Source organism: Aricia agestis, chromosome 12 (genome assembly GCF_905147365.1).
Source record: "Aricia agestis chromosome 12, ilAriAges1.1, whole genome shotgun sequence".
NCBI classification, from domain to species: domain Eukaryota; kingdom Metazoa; phylum Arthropoda; class Insecta; order Lepidoptera; family Lycaenidae; genus Aricia; species Aricia agestis.
Window position 1 is genome coordinate 14,904,936 of NC_056417.1, and position 17,761 is coordinate 14,922,696.

General features: G+C 34.7%; 1 protein-coding gene across 1 annotated transcript in view; it reads right to left on the minus strand.

Moving 5' to 3' along the window:
• LOC121732489 (probable chitinase 10) overlaps nt 1–17,761 on the minus strand; it is a 101,273-nt gene that overhangs the window by 47,848 nt on the left and 35,664 nt on the right. The window contains exons 2-4 of the mRNA XM_042122387.1: nt 13,100–13,178; nt 11,150–11,346; nt 8,700–8,937 (exon numbers count right to left, since the gene is read on the minus strand). Coding sequence (XP_041978321.1) covers nt 8,700–8,937; nt 11,150–11,346; nt 13,100–13,178 — 514 coding nt within the window. The remainder of the gene's footprint in view (nt 1–8,699; nt 8,938–11,149; nt 11,347–13,099; nt 13,179–17,761) is intronic.

The following is a 17,761-nucleotide window of genomic DNA, read 5'->3' on the forward strand; positions in this document are numbered from 1 at the left end:
AAAGGAAAGCGCAGGAACCACAGATATCAGTCGATTTAATATCTCTATGGCAGGAACCGTAAACCTTACTGCAGTACCTAATAAGATAAGCATAATCTTCATTCCGCCTCTGTCCTTCCCCTCAGTTTACTCTGCTTCAGTTGTTACATATTTTTTGTAATTAAGCTGGGCTCTGAAGATTTTGGACCAATTTTGATGAAAGTAATATGTTTAGATATATTTTCATCAATATCAATTTTTTATCGCCGAAAAATGTGTTTTCAGTGGGATTTTTTTCGTGTATTTGATCGCAAAAACATTATAACATCAAAATTTATGGGTAATTATTTTAATAGGCAAAAACACTATATATACCTCCTACTTAATATTATAGTGATTTTGTAGATGGATCAAGCTCGACTATAGATTAGCTTTTCACAAATCTGTTACATATTTAAGGAATGTTGAGTGCACAATGCACAAAGCGGTTCCCAACTAGTGGTGCGCAAAACATCGATGTATTGTTACGACACGGCCTTAAAATGGGTTCGCTTTTTGTTGGAAATGGGTGAAAACGCTTGGGAAACCGCGCGTTCACACGACAAGTGTTGAGATGCTTACGTGTTTTGGCAGAATGCATCGAAATCTTTATGTTTTTATGTGTCACACGAATATTTTAAAAAGTTAGTTGATTTAAAAAGTGTCCTTTCTGTCTGTTATTTATTCTCTAAGTCGCTGTGTCAATGATAAGTATGGAGATACTTTGAAAAAATCGGCCAAGTGCGAGTTGCACTCGCTCTCGAAGGGTTCCGTACCGTTAAAAAGCAAAAAATAGCCAAAAATTGTGTTTTTTGTAAGGCATCCCCACGTAAGTTAATAATTTATTTAAATTTTATTATGAATTATTAAAGTATAACACATAATATACCTAATTGAGGATTTTGTAAAAGTTTCAAGTGCCTACCAGTTGCCATTATTGATATCGATTATCGAGCAAAAAAGGCCAAAGAAATCACGTTTGTTGTATGGGAGCCCCCCTTAAATTAATTAATTTTATTATTAATTTTATTTTGCTTTTAGTATTTGCTGTTATAGCAGCAAGAATTATACACAATCTGTGAAAATTTGTGATGTCTAGCTATTATAGCGGTTCTTGAGATTACAGCCTGGAGACAGAGAGACAGACGGACAAACAGACGTACAGACATCGAAGTCTCAGTAATAGGGTCCCGTTTTTACCCTTTGGGCACGGAACCCTAAAAAGTAAAGGACATAGGAACTTTTTGTCTCCAAAAATATTTATTAAGTTTTTAATTTATTTATTAAATCAAAACAAAAATTATTTTTACCAACCAAACTACTAACCAAAGATTGAAATTGCGATTCGGATGATGTAAACTAGTTTTTATTATTCGTAGGTGTAAACATAATAGGGATGTGACGCGCTCAACAGATTTTGAAAATAACCTTAATTATAATTCATCGTTCCAATTTTGAATTTAATAGTTACCAAACCCGGATATAGTTATGTAATAGTAACTGTGATATAATTTTTTTATCCTTGAGACATTCCATTTCGGCAGGTAACAATAAAACCGAAGGCTAAGTTCGCACTTAGCTAATAATATAATAACTGTCGAAATATTCATAATTATGTAATATTATTGACTAATTTGTAATGTAATTATAAATAAAGGAAGATTGCAATTCCTTAATATTATAAGTTACTATTTTGGGTAACATACTTAACAATGCACACATAATTTTAATATTATATTATTATAACTATTATTTATAAATATAAAAGTGAAATACCACTAACTGATTAATTACAACATTTCTAAAGCTACACAGTACCTATAAACTTAAAATGTTAGTAGCTGGGCTCCTTATTAAGATGTACACAATATACACAGATCGTGGACAAAAATATGTAGATGTAGACGATGTAGATTTTCCAAAACTCTACCCTCCCGTTTAGCCTCTTAGAGGCTAAAACGAGAGTTGAAAGCGTGCTTTTTAATAAAACAATTATATTTTTATCTAATTCTATAATAAAATAATAAAAATAATGAAATTTATTTAACGTGAGCAAAATGCTCTACGCGCGAGTGCTCGTGTTATTTTTGGGGGCGCGGGTGCTGGCGGGTTAAATATATTTCCGTCGTCTGGTACCCGTAACAAAAGTCCTTCAGGTATTTACCACGGGGCCAGACTGACGTGGTGTAAAGCATCCATAGATAATATTAGTATTATAATTAAAAATTATACAAAAATATTAATAAGAAATGACCACCTGTGAAGTTCCCATGTAAATTAGTATGAGTCATATCGAGTGACTGATATCCCGGTGATATTTAAATTTCATAGATATATTAGAACATCTTACGGACCATGAACTTTCAATATAATATTGTAATTAATATAAGGAAAATGCCTAATAAATATACGTTTTACAGAAACAATATCTAAATCTTTGTTTCAACAACCTTACACAAAGAGATATTTTAATAATCACTTCTTCTTCAAAGAATAATCTTATCTCCTCTTCTTCATAATTATCTTAATTATCTCTTTGTGTAAGAGTTTGCATTTAATGAAGATTTTGACAGAAACTCCACACACTTTCTGTCACACTCTCATTAAAAAGAATAAATAATTTAATTTAATTTTTTATGCCTTTTATTACTTTTTAACCGACTGCCGAAAAGAAGGAGGTTTTCTGGATTACTTCCCTATCGAGATAAACCTTAGATTGTAATAAAAGTGTCATAATAATATTATAGGCATTTACTTTTACCGTCACTCGTAGATAACACTTTCTCTGTAGGAAGTAATGTCATAAGTCATAACAGATATTATACATAATATTTACATAATCTTTTGTTCAAAGTGTTAAATGACGTTTCTTGTGAGTTATTTAGTTAAGTTTGTAACATAGTACTGGAAAATGTTAGTAATGTGACGTAGTTAAAAATGTACTCCTATTATATTAAATTGCGATTTAAAATATTTTGTATTTTGAATAATTAAAAAAAAAATTAAATTTGAATGTGACACTGAGAAGAACCTACGTTTATATCTGAATAGTTTAAAAGACAAATCCATACTAATTTTATTGTAAAAGCGAAAATGTGTATGTCTATCTATTACTTCTTCACGCCCAAACCACTGATCCGATATTACTCTGGAATCTTAGAGTATCAAGAAAGGACATAAGATAAATTTTTTTCTGGAAAAATGTGCGGTTGTCGTACGATAAACTAAATTATCGCAACGGAGTTGCGGGCTTCATCTAATAAATATGTGTTGTAAAAATGTGTTAAGAGTTCTACATTTTTATCGAAACAAAAATATTAATTTTATCGATAAACTTAACACACATCCCTATATTATGGTTACCGAATCGAATCGAATCGCGCTCGGGTTACTGAGGAAGTGTTGAGTGCTACCGATCTGCAATAAATAGTGTTGCGTGCCTTAATTAGGTTTACTCATTAAAAACTACATTATTTATTATAATATTACTAGCGACCCGCCCCGGCGTCGCACGGGTATAAAATATAATATAGCCACTGAAAAAATGATTAAAATAGATAGCCTGGCTATGATCCTTCGCGTGGTCTACTTCTTATATTCTGTGCCAATTATCATAAAAATTGCTCCAGTAGTTCGCGAGATAAGCCCTTTCAAATAATTTCCCCCGTTTTTTTCATATTCTCCTATTCGTTTTATCGTGATAAAATATAGCCTATAATAGCCTTCCTCAATAAATGGGCTATCTAAAACTGAAATAATTTTTCAAATCGGATCAGTAGTTCCTGAGATTTGCGCGTTCAAGTTTACCCTTTCAAATAATTTTCCCCGTTTTTCCACATTTTCCTTTATTTCTTCGCTCCTATTAGTCTTAGCGTGAAAAAATATAGCCTATAGCCTTCCTCGATAAATGGGCTATCTAACACTGAAAGAATCATCAAAATCCGTTGCGTAGTTTTAAAGATTAAAGGGAACAAAGGGACATGAAAGAAAAAAGTGACTTTGTTTTATAATATGTACTTATAGATAATATAATAGGTTACGAATATAATATTATGAATTATGATATGCAATTTTATTTAAACGGCACTGTCACGAGCACTTATATAACTCATGAAATATTATTCACGAACTGCATTGTGTAAATCGACGTTCTTACAATATTATTAATATGGTATTTATATATTTTGACCTATATTTTATTTTACTATTTTATTATATTCTTACCATTTAAGCCTGAATTAGTATCTAAGAATGAATCAGTATCTCCTTGGAATCTCGGAATCGGCTCCAACGATTTTCATGAAATTTAGTATATAGGGGGTTTCGGGGGCGATAAATCGATCTAGTTAGGAATCATTTTAAGAAAATGTCATTTTATTCGTTACGTTAGTAACATAGAATATTGAATATTAATATATTAACATAGAATATTATTGTTTTATTCATGTTTTATCGAATACCGAGCAAAGCTCGGTCAAATAGCTAGTGATTATTATAAGATAATAATCAACCAAAAGGGTTCAATCGTTTTCAAGTTTTATTCAACTGATTAAACTGACATCTAAAATAAAACCTTGGTAAGTATGTATTTTTATATAAATTATAATAAGTAGATACTTCTTTTCAATTCAACATCTGTAATGTTTGGACAAAACATAGTAGTTGTGATACAAGTTTTTGGCCGAAAATAGCATCTAAAATCGTCCTACAAGACAGGATCCATGATTATTGACCTCCAATCAAAAAACAAGATAATATTTTAGTTGTTGAAAGACTGTTGCAATATGTTAGCAACACGTTTACTATGGGTAAAAATATTGTTTATCAATTTTTATAAACAATATTTTTGCTTAAAACATTGTGCTGTCTTAAGTTTGTTTTCCATTTTTACCACAATGATTGCAAAATTAATTTATCGCGTGGATACCAAATTTCAGTAAAATAGGTTTAGTGGTTTGGGCATGAAGAGACGGTTAGATGGACGGACAGACACGCCTTCGCATTCTTAATACTAGTATGGAAGTATGGATGGATAGACAAATAGCTATGTCCACACTGTGCCTTTTTTGTTCATCAAGGGCATGCGTTATAGCGCAGTCAAAATACAGCGCACATGGTGTGCCGTATGCCCGCGTCGCATGCGCTCTGACCGTATCCAAAACTTTCGATTGCATCTTTTTTTCTGGAATTTCTTATGACCAAATAAGTCGCACATATTCCACCCAGTAAAATATTCTCGTCGCTTATCAAGTCATCACTCATGTTACAATAATCTGACAGACACTGCAACTGAACAAAAATGACAATGTTGGCGTTGCGTCGCGTTCGTTGACGCATACAATTATTGAATGCGCCAAAACGAAAGTTGAACGAAAGAAGATGACGAAAATACATTTAGTGTCCTTTGTGGAAATAGAATTATAAGAATTATAATAATAAGTGCCGTAGGATGCAGACAATTAATTATTTTACAGTAGTGATATTATCCGGGAAGGCGTCCATCAAACTGAATGTGGCGAAACACGCGAACTGCTGGTTTATATCTCATCATACTGATTGGAAGAATATTATATCACAATATAGAGTATACAGTAGAACATCTTGGTAGGTACTTACCACCTTACACAGAAGCGTGATTTCCAACAACTTTAAGTAGCGAAATAATGCAGTTTACGCGCGAAAGGGTCAATTCAGACCGCAACGCGACGCGTAGATATGCATTTCTAAAGTACTGATTTGACAGCTCTCAATGTGTGAGACGTCTTGCAAATCTGTCAAATCCATACAAATTTAGAAATACATAATTGTACGCGTCGCGTTGCGGTATGAATTGAGTATTTACCCTAAAACGTGTCGAGCTGTGTTGAGCTAGGTTTTTTGGATTTTTAATTTTTATTTCTAAGTAGGTTAACAAAGTTAACACTTATAGAATGTCGTGTCTACATGAGGCCTACCACCGGTTCGGGAACTACCCCGCCGAGAAGAACCGGCGTAAGAAACTCGCACGGGGCCACCTTTTACCAAAAAGGTGGAAAATAACAATAATAGCTTAAGCTAAATTACACTAAGTATGTAAAAATGCAGTGCCATTAATCTACACTACTATTATAAAGAGGGAAGATTTGATTGTTTGTTTGTTTTGAATAGGCTCCGAAACTACTGGACCGATTTGAAAGATTCTTTTACTATTGGAATCCTACATTAATTCTGCTGAACATAGTCTAAATTTTATTTTGGAAAAAATAGGGTTCCGTAAGATATTTGGGATTTTCGGACGCAAGGTGTAAAAAATCAACCAGAAATGTTACTTTTTTCGCGTACGCTGCCTAAACTATAAAAGATAGAACCATAAAATGTTCTAAGTAATTGTAGATCTTTTAAATATCTACAAAAAAGTCTGCAACATACTATACCTATCTATGTTGAGTGAGGCACAATAACCATTTTTTTTATTAAAAAACCTTGAAAAGTTTTTGGACTACATTTAAATGCCTTTATTTTACTCATGGCATTAATTCTTATCAAAATAAATTATTTCATTACTAAGTACAGTTAATGTAGATAATATTTGGTCTTTGAATGATTAAAATTGAACGTTTGGTTTTAATGTTATGGCGAAATTAAAATATTACTATTTCTGCTGCACGTTGCGAATTGGGCGTCGTCAAGGCGCGCCGCGCGGGTGTGCTCGCCCGGAGAGTCCACGTAAATATTAATTATTATTACCTCGATCATGGGAATCGCAGACACAATAGATTTATAATATAATAGTTATGCGACAGCCGGGTGCCGCTACATTGATGGGATAATATTATAGTGCTTCATTAAATCATTACGATTTGAATGACTATTATTTTTGATTGCTATTATAATTAATTTCTATGACTATAAATCTCCAATAGCGGCAGCCGGCTGCCAGCATAACAATTATTGAAGATCTATTGTGTCTGCGATACCCACGACGTCTACGATACCCACGATGCCGATGGAAGTATAATTAATGCCTATTTTTAAATCTACACTATTTCTGCCTATAATTATTTAATGAGAGAAAAAAGGGAACCGTATTAACATTAATGTTAATTGTGTAAAAAAACTACCAAAATATTCCATATTATTTAAAAATCAATGCCCACCCGTGCGAAGCCGGGGCGGGCCGCTAGTTATATTATAGTTTGAGTTTAGTTAGAGTTACTATACTGTATGATTTTTAAACTATGATAATGTCTTGTACGAGAGATAAAAGACATTAATCGCCGGGTTATAAATAAAAGATTTAAAGCGAACAAACTTACAACTGCAGAACTTGCAGAAGTTGTGTTGATGCTATAAAGGGTTTGTTTTAATTGCATTCATAGTTTTTCCTGATGTTTCTAAATCATTATTTCCAAGGTTGTGAATGTTATACTTTGAGAATTTGTGATTTGTGAAAGTATTTCGCTTTATATCTTATTCTTATCTTATATCTTTAAACGAGCAATTCTATAATTGGAATCTCAGAATCGGCTCCAACGATTTTCATGAAATTTAGTATATAGGGGGTTTCGAGGGTGATAAATCGATCTAGTTAGGAATCATTTTTAGAAAATGTCATTTTATTCGTGTTTTATCGAATACCGAGCAAAGCTCGGTCAAACAGCTACTAAAGATTATTACTTAAAATGCGAAAACCATATTCACAATTATGGATGGCAGACTGCAGAGTAATGTATTCACTATCCAATTATTATCATTAGTGTAGAAGTAGCCTTTAATGATACGCAACACCAGGAGGGTCGCAAGTGCGTGGCCTTAAGGATCTAGTATTAATTTGGCTATTAGTATGCACGGCGGAGGTGCCGAACTTGCAACTCGATGTTGTCTGAATAACTTATTGTAAGGTCGTAGGTGACTGTCATGCATCCTATAACTTAAAACTAGGTTACATGTGCTAGGAATAATGTACTAGGCTAATGATTATTAGGAAATGTATGGCAATTATAATTACTAGGAGTCTCAGACCGGTGTAACAAAAAATATAAGAATAAAAAGAATATTTAAAACAAGTTAAAAGCTACGCGGTTCTATAGCGTAGCTTTTGCTTTTGAAATCTCAGTCGAACAGAAATTATCATTTCCAGTTAAGAAGGTCAAAATACCTAGCGATTGCACGTGCATGACCACCTCTGGATGGATTTTTTTTTTACGGAAGCAACTTGTGGGTCGCGACTCACAAGTTGAAAGAGATTTAAAAAAAAACCTCTGCGCTTAAGCCACTGACCTCCATTATATAAGTACGCTGGACTTATGATACCCACCTGCTTTATGTGCCTATTTGAAGCGGAATCAGCGCTCCCAATGCGGGGGAAGAGAACTAAATCTGACGTAACTTGCAAATGACCGCTTAATCGTTATTGGTTGTCATCACTAGTATTAGTTCCAAATACTCTCACTACTGCTATCAGCGCCAATATGGCGACTTTCAAACGTGATTTTTATGTCAGATTTAGTTCTCTTCCCCCGCATTGGGGGCGCTGATTCCGCTTCAAATAGGCACAAAAAATAGCTGTCATTTCCAAGGGTATCATAAGTCCAGCGTACTTGTATAATGGGCGTCAGTGGTTTAAGCCATTTGACGGTTCTAAGACTATAAAAAAACTAACCTACTAATAAATTCTTTGAAAAAAAGTCCTTAAAACTTACCAATAGCAAGAAGAGTCTTCAATTTCGGGTTAGCTTTCTTCAGCGCATTGATTCTGTCGTAAAGTCCAGTCTTGCCATCCTTGGTCTCATCGTTGGATTCGAAGGAGCTGAGCTTGCCCTTCTTCATCCAGCCGAAGGCGAAGATGATGTGGGTGCAGAGATCCGGCTGGATGTCCTCCGGCATAAACTTGCCGATCTTGGTGCGGTATTGCGACCAGTTTGTGTAGTAGCAGACGATCTGGAATATTTCGAAAATTTTAATTTTGAAGGTTCTAGAACTGTGAGATAGAATTTTTGAAAATTGGAACGTTCTGGAACTGATGTTAACTAGAATTTTGAAACTTTAAAATTTTAAGAACGGTTTTTTTATTAGCTAATGAACAATGAAGTGTATGAAATTAGAAAAGTTATTACTGAGTTGTTTGAATACTGGAAATTATGGTAAGAGATGCATTTTTAATGCGTTTCATGTTTTTGGGCATATTTTACTGCGATAAAAGTGGCCTATGTTTTGCCATATTTTATACTCTACATTCTATATCTGTGACTAATTTCATTATAACGTGAATAGTGAATTCAAGGCCTATTTCATGGAAACAAATTTAATCTCAACTAAACGGTCTCATAGTCTTGTTATCTATTAAGATAAGATTAGATCTTATCTACATCCAAATCATCTAATAATAATTAAAACCGAAGTAAACTTGAGTTAAAAATTGTAAGCAGACTAATAATGGTTACTAAAAACCTTTTCGTGAGTCTAATCGCAGGCTTTGTTCGCTTTAGTATGATTTATTATGGGATAAAGTCCCAAGGGTCAGTTTCCGAAGTTATATAACTTTGAGTCACTTACGCCGCGAAATTTCTGAATCTCGTTAAAATTTACGAGAACATTTCTGTCCACTTGACCTACCCCCACATGGCAATTCGACCTTAAGCGACATTAACATATACGCTATAATCGCATCACCGTGCAGGCGTTTTGAAGGTCAACAACTCTTGAAACGAAAAGCCCCTACATGTCCGTATATTCAGACGGACATAACGCTCCTATTCCAACGGCATAAGGTCGAGAATCAGCTGATGAAAGTACAGCACAAGGTCCGAGCTGGTGTTTCCTGATTTGTCTCTTAAAGGGAAAATAACTGCCTTTCTAAATGCAGGAACTCGTCCATAATTTAACCAAAATATTATTCACGTCAGCTTTCGTTTTACTGGAAATTTAGTCGGAGTTAGCATTGTGTGGAATTATTGATATTTGTTGGATCAAATATACTGTAACACGAAGAATTAATACGCCAATATCATGCATCATTCAGCCGAACCATTCTTGCAGTATCAAGGTTGGCAAATTTTCTGGACATTTCTGTTTGGGCAGACGTACGATTATAACTTAGAGGAAACAAGTCAAAATAATCTGAATGGCAAGATATTTCTTAAAAAACTTATATGTACCATCGAGGAAATTGATTCCTAGGCAGTTGACAGACCTACGTCATTTGGTCGTCTTATGTCAATTCAATGTTAGCTGTGATCGGTCGGACGGGTTTGACTTAAGAGGATTCCACACCGCCCTTTTTTCCATACAAACGTTGTCCCCTGTTTCCTCCCTGGATAATGCTAGTAGAGTTATAATTTTTTTCCTGAATATCTACGGCCACTAATACAATGTCCCTATGTTTTCTTTTTTTTCTTAATTTAATTATTAAATAAGATATGAACGTTCAAAAACCCAAAAAAATGGCCAGATTTTCCGCTGTGTTCAAACGTCCAGAAAACAGATTTGGCTAGATTATACAAAAAAAAGCAAAACATAGGAACACAGCTCAATCCTTTTTTTAATCTTTAATGAAAAAAGTACTTAAATCGGTTAAGTTTTGGAGAAGGAATCAGGGGACAACGAATCGTTGATTTTCTGCAGTTGTCTCTATCGCGTTCTGCAGTATAGGCTTGAGGTAAGGGAGACAGCTATAGATATTACACGTACTTTTTTTTCATTTCTCTAGCCCCTGGTGTATCCTCTTAACGCGACCAAATTACGGTCCGCCATCTGCCTAGGAATCTACTTCTCTGATAGTACATTTCCAGTATACTGTGTGACGACCAAGAGCGTGAGCGTGAGCGAAAAAATAAACTATATTATAATATAGTTTATTTTTTGGCTCACGACAATAAAAAAGTATACTTCTTTATTTTGAATGCAGGATGCAACATCATTGCACCAAAATTCGCGCTCTTACTGTATATTTTGCTCCAATAAAAACTGGTTTATAAACTTTTCTTGTTCACAAAGTTTTTCTCTACCTTATGTAAATCGGTTCAGCGGCTTGGGCGTGAAGAGGGTAATACAGACACACATTTCGCATGGACACACTATTGAAAAACTGCACTTGGTAAAGTTGGGTATAAAAGCCCAATCTTCAGCCTAATTCCTACTCAGGGAACCGTACCTTATATCCATCTTTATCCTTATGGTCATCAGTGCCGACGGAATTGTCGAGAGCAGCAGAAGACTTGCGGCTGGCCACCGAGGGGCGACCACGGATCTTGGGCCTGTTCACGCTAGCGGACAGCACCTGATCCGAGGATCTAGATACGCTGGTCGACTCTGTTGTCTTGGTGGGCTTGCGCAGTCTTCTGCGGACAGCTGAAAAAAAATATTTAGTAAATATAATCAATTAATCACCAATTTTTTATTAATGTGTTTTCTCACAAGTCACAACTAAGGGCCAGTTTAAATTGCAACATGACGAGGCAAAGCAATTCATTTTTTAAATCGAACCATTCAAGACTGAACTTTATTTACTACCTAGTTACTACACAAGAATTGCAATAAGTGGACTGCCTGTTCCAAAATTTGAATGGCGCTGTTTTTCCATGTAAATTGACCATCAGTATCTTAAGGTCAAATGCGACAAACTGTTTATGTTCCAAAGCGAGCCAAAGAAATATACATATTTTAGCAGCATGCTTGACCAATGATAGCTGATGTTACTGTATGATAAAAATATAATATATTATAGTTCATAACACTAAGGGCCTATTTCACCACTTCCTGATAAAGTGCCGGATAGGCTATCCACAACTTATTTAACAGTTTCTCCGTACTCCATCTGTCAAAAAAAGTTCTGTATAGAGCCTATCCGGTACTTATGTTATTATTTTTAGCAATTTTCCACAATTTTAAGCTATGGATTTCCGCAAAGTAACGCCTGATTCTATTAACTATCCGGCACTTATCAGGAAGTGGTGAAACAGACCCTTAAATTTGTATTTAAGTATAACACAAAAAGTAAACATTAACTCGGCAACATATTTTGTGCACTTAAACACACAGCCTGAGGGATTTTTTAACCCCTTCCTGATCGCTTCCGTATAATAAATTTTCCGTAAAGACCCCAGGGACCGCCCCTTATACAATTTTCACCTTTAACCCTCAACAATAAGGTGTGATTTTGTATGTAGTCCCGCTAATGGATTTCCTAGCGACTGTTATTTAATTTAAAAGAAAATTATTGGTTTTCTAGATCTGCTATTCATCTCGTAAATAAATAGTTTTAACCGCTGACTCTCGTGAGGTTCAACAAATAAGCTTTCGAGTGGTGTAAGTGAGGTGAGACGTGTTAGCTCGTTTTGTATCTAATGGTGTAATATATTTTTAAATTATGTACCATCGAGGAAGTTGATTCCTATGCAATTGACAGACCAACGTTATTTGGTCGAATATGTCAATTCAATGTTAATTGTGATCTGTCAGCTGGGTTTGACGTAACGCAACCAAACTACTTAGGTCCCCGATTTGCATAGGAATCAACTTCTCTGATAGTACAATTTACATGCACAAAATATGTTGAGGGAGTTAAGGAGTTATTTCTGGATTATAATCATAATATTTTTATAGGTAAAAGAATACATTACTTTGGTGAAACATTCTATAGTACACGTCTTAGTCAACTTAAAAATTAGCTGTTCAGTACGCGCGTGTTATAACAGGCAATTTATACAGGGTGTAACAAAAATAAGTAATAATACTTTAGGGTGTGTACGTCTTCCTTGTAGAGAGGTCACTGTGAAAGTAGCAGCCCTGAAAGACCAAAAATTTTTTTCACTTTTGTATGGGAAACTCGTGACGCTCAGGCCCTTGCCCATACAAAAGTGAAAAAAAAGCACTTTTAGCACTGCTACTTTCACAGTGAACTCTGTACAAGAAACACGTACACACCCTAAAGTATTATCACTTATTTTTGTTACACACTGTATAATAACCTAAGAGAACCTAAGTAACTATTCCATTGTACTTTTGTGTACATTTTACCGTAATTTTATGCCAACGATACGCATCTAATATAACTAAGTATTAGATATATTTATTTATTAGAGGGCTTAGGTGGGATACTCACTAGTAGAATTTGAAGTAGGTGCCAGTACAGCGATTATGAGAAGGATGGTGACCGTCCACCGCACCAGTCTTGGTGGCCACTGAAACAAAAAAACAACGTCAAAGCATTGAAACATTGAAAACAAAGCCTGCAGAGATTTTGTTTATACACGTTTACGCTCACATATGCATTAAACTTATTTATTTTATACATGGGAGAGCCATGCTTCGGCACGAATGGGCCGGCTCGACCGGAGAAATACCACGTTCTCACAGAAAACCGGCGTGAAACAGCGCTTGCGCTGTTTTTCGCCGAGTGAGTGAGTTTACCGGAGGCCCAATCCCCTACCCTATTCCCTTCCCTACCTTCCCCTATTCCCTTCCCTTCCCTACTACTATTCCCCCTTAAAAGGCCGGCAACGCACTTGCAGCTCTTTTGATGCTGCGAGTGTCCATGGGCGACGGAAGTTGCTTTCCATCAGGTGACCCGTTTGCTCGTTTGCTCCCTTATTTAAAAAAAAAAAACTACGCTACTTCATGTTACATTTTCATAATAATTTGTTGATTGAGCGTTCAGTAGTGTAGTCTGACTCATACACTCAATTGGACCTGCAGTATCTCCAACGCTCTGATAGACCGTAACCATTCCTATTTTGGTGCAGTTAGGTAAATAAAAGTTTAGTCTCTTTGATTAGCTTATTCCTATACCGGTTTAAGGCATTTTAGTCGATATTTGGGGGTTTAGGGGTACCCTCATGTATAATGCAAGCGCACGTTCGCAGATTTTATTACACTTTGCTTATGTATGAGTATGAGAATTCCATCGCCGAAAATATAAACCAAATACGGTTTTAGACACTTCAAACTGTGTTAGAAGGTATCATTGTTTGTTCTATGTTATGTAGGTAATCCATACTAAACTACTAATACTCCGACCAAACAGACACGAGACAGACACATCCCAAACTAGTCACAAAGGCTACAATAATCATCATGATGAAGAAAATGCCGCCCTTTTTATCCAAGTCGGTGAAAATTAATTGCAAACTACATAGTGGGAATAAGGACGCGCCCCGCGGCGGTTCTCATTTGGTGACAATAGCGCGCGCCCACAAAAAAAGTAATTAAAATCCAAAGCTAAGATTAATTCAGACTAATTAGGCCCTTAACAAAGGACCTAGGCTGCTAGGTGATCTAGGTTGTAAGCTAAAGATAAGAGTACAGCTTTAAAAAATATTTGCTTCGAAAACGGTTCAATGATCATACTAAGTTAAACAAATTAATATTCTGAAAGCAAAAGTATGTCTATTTGGTTCCTCTTGTAAGTATGTACCATCGAGGAAATAGATTTCAAGGCAATTGACGGACCTACGTCAGTTAGTCGGCTTAATGTGTCAATTCAATGTTAGTTCATAGTTGTGATCGGTCTGATCACTGATGGGTTTGGTATTTAACTCGACCAAATTACGAAGGTTATCTGCCTAGGCTAGGAATCAACTTCTCCGATACTTAGTACATACTTTGGTCCCCGAGAAAGGACACATAATAGTTGCAGTCCCAAAAAATTAACGGTTATCGTGAGATACTCTAATTTATGCGTGAATGAGAAAATATTGTAAGAGTCTTTCTAGATGTCTTTCTAGATAAGCAACGAAAAAACCGGAAAAGTTTCTAAGTATTAAGTAATTTTTTGCATAACTTTTGTTAATAAAACCTCGAATAATTTAAATGTACCTATGTAATACTCGAAAGGCAAATAAGCCTCTCTGCCTGGGTAAACGTAATGCTTGTTTAAAATTCACATTCATTATTACTGTCGCAAGAGAGTACGAAAGATAAATTATAATTGAACCTTTCGAAATACAGAAATCCTTATATAACAAAAATACATAGTTAATTTTTTGATAAATTTTCTTAAATCTAATTTCGTAACATTTTGTTGGAATAAAATATAAAATACTTTGACTATAATTCTTAATACTCTTCTTTCAACATAACATTTTTACTGACTTCCAAAAAGGAGGAGGTTATACGTTCGGCTGTATGTATCTTTTTTTTTTGTACGTTCAACGATAACTCAGCCGTTTGTGATCCTATTTTCAAAATTCTTTTTGTGTTGTATAGGGTTCAACTCGAATTTGGTACCATGTTCACAAAAATGGTGATCTGATGATGGGATCCTGGAGGAATCGAGGGGACTCCTTGAAATTTGTATGAAAACATATAGTGATTTCAATTTTTTCTAAAGCATTCCAGGTAAATGCTATCAAAAAGTAAGATTTCATACCAGGTTATACCTTGGATCCGAAGGTACCCAACAGAACTTTTGAATCCTTATAGATACAGGTTCGGGGACTTTGGCGTTGTTTAAGCAACTGAAAGTATAAGCCAATACATAAATTTATTTGATCATCATCATCAAAATCATAATTATGCCATGGGTCATCACATTATGACCCAATTATTGATGCTTTTCGTGATATTTTGCATCGAAGCAGATGTTTTTGATGATTATTTCGCTGTTTGTGGACCGATTTTCAAAATTCTTGTTGTTGTATAGGGTATAATCTTGATTTTGTATAATAATTACGAAAGTGGTGAGCTGATGATGGGGTCTATGAGCAAACGAGGGAAATTCTTGAAATTTATCAAAAAACTCATAGTGATAAAAATGTTGTTTCTAGTAACTTAAACATATGTTACGAATAAGAGAAAGTTCATACGAAGGTGTCTCTTGGTCCAAAGGCACTGAACAGAACTCCTGAACCTTTAAAGAAAAACTTTCGCTTAGAAGCGATGCTGCAATTTCCAAACTTTTATCTTTAACTGCAAGCATTTACCACAATTTCGCTTACAGTAACATAATGTGAATAGTTAACATTCGTAGTGGTTATTTACGCATAAAGCCTTATCTTGTAAATAACTAAAAAGAGTGAAATTATTACTTTTAACAAAAAATTAAAACCGACTTCCAAGGTAAAAACAATAATAATATGAACTAAAAAGTATTAAATAACTCTTACTCTATAATAGTGCCTTTTTCAGAATTCGTCTAAATCTCAACTATTTCTGTACATACTACAGTCTTCATTACTTTGAAGTCGGTACCAGTCCCAAAAGCTTCAGATATTCTGACATTGACTGAACTCACGATAAAATTAGCTGGTACCGACTTCAAATAATGAAGACTGTAGTATGTACAGAAATAGTTGAGATTTAGACGAATTCTGAAAAAGGCACTATTATAGAGTAAGAGTTATTTAATAATTTTTAGTTCATATTATTATTGTTTTTACCTTGGAAGTCGGTTTTAATTTTTTGTTTAAAATAATAATATTAGTTTATTAAAAACCTGGCACATGTTTTGGAAAAAATATTTTAAAAGCTATAGATTATCGTTGTTTTTAAATTTGTTCTAAATGAAAAACAGTACTTGTCTATTCTTTGATCATTGATAAAAAAATGACAGCGCAACCTCTTTGACGCAATAAAAAAGAAAACGTTCCATTTGAAATTCAAACGTCGAATCTCTTTAATTCATTAGTACTTTGTGTTGGGGCTGGCAAAGGAAATCTCTATCAGATCTATTTCCAAAGAGGTTGAGAATTTACTGCAATGGCGAGAGCGCCAGGCGCAGTTTAGCCCTATCTAAAATGTTTTCTCGTAAATGGAAAAGGTTTTCAAACTAGGTTAGTTTTGTTTTGGCTTTTAATTTGAAAACAATTTATTAATGCTCTGTCATTGCCAAGTAGGTTATAATCTTAGAAAAAATATTATACTTGGAGAATTTTTTTGAAATAAAACAGTGTTCTTTATTGGATGTTGGTGCAATCCCTCGTATAGAGTTCACTGTGAAAGTAGCAGTACTGAAACAGTGAAACAGTTACGTTTTTCGAGTATAATTTGGGCCAATTCATGATGAGTTTAATTTCTTATCCAAACAATATAGAAGTCAAAAGTAACTCTTTCAGTGCTACTACTGTGACAATAATGCTATTTTATTTAATATTACTAATATCATTTTTCCAATGACTATGTTTATAACTTAATGATTACTAGGCCATATTATGTAAAAGGTTACTTGTCACAGCATGTTTATCACCAAATAATATGTATTGTCTACATTTTTCACATAATATTATAAGTCGTCATGTTGACCTCAGAGGTATAACATAATGAGATATGATGGCATTGACCTCATATTTTTAATTTTGGTAACTAGGCAAATACATTTTATGCCGAGTTATGTAAAACTTGTCTGTCGCCTTGATTGTAATTGAACTTTTAAGCTAGCTTTTGAGTAATTTTCAGCTGGCAAACATGTAAATTAAAGTCTGGGTTTATTTATTGGTTACCTCTCTCATGTGTATTTCAAGAACCACATAATCATGTCAATATTTCAAATTGTGTTTAATTAACGGTATATATTATATAAACAATACTGTATCATAATTATTATAATCTATTTAGCGGTCCATACACTATGAGTCCATATACGTGGGAGAGCCATGCTTCGGCACGAATGGGCCGGCTCAACCGGATAAATACCACGTTCTCACAGAAAACCGGCGTGAAACAGCGCTTGCGCTGTGTTTCGCCGAGTGAGTGAGTTTACCGGAGGCCCAATCCCCTAACCCCTACCCTATTCCCTTCCCTACCCTCAACTATTCCCTTCCCTTCCCTT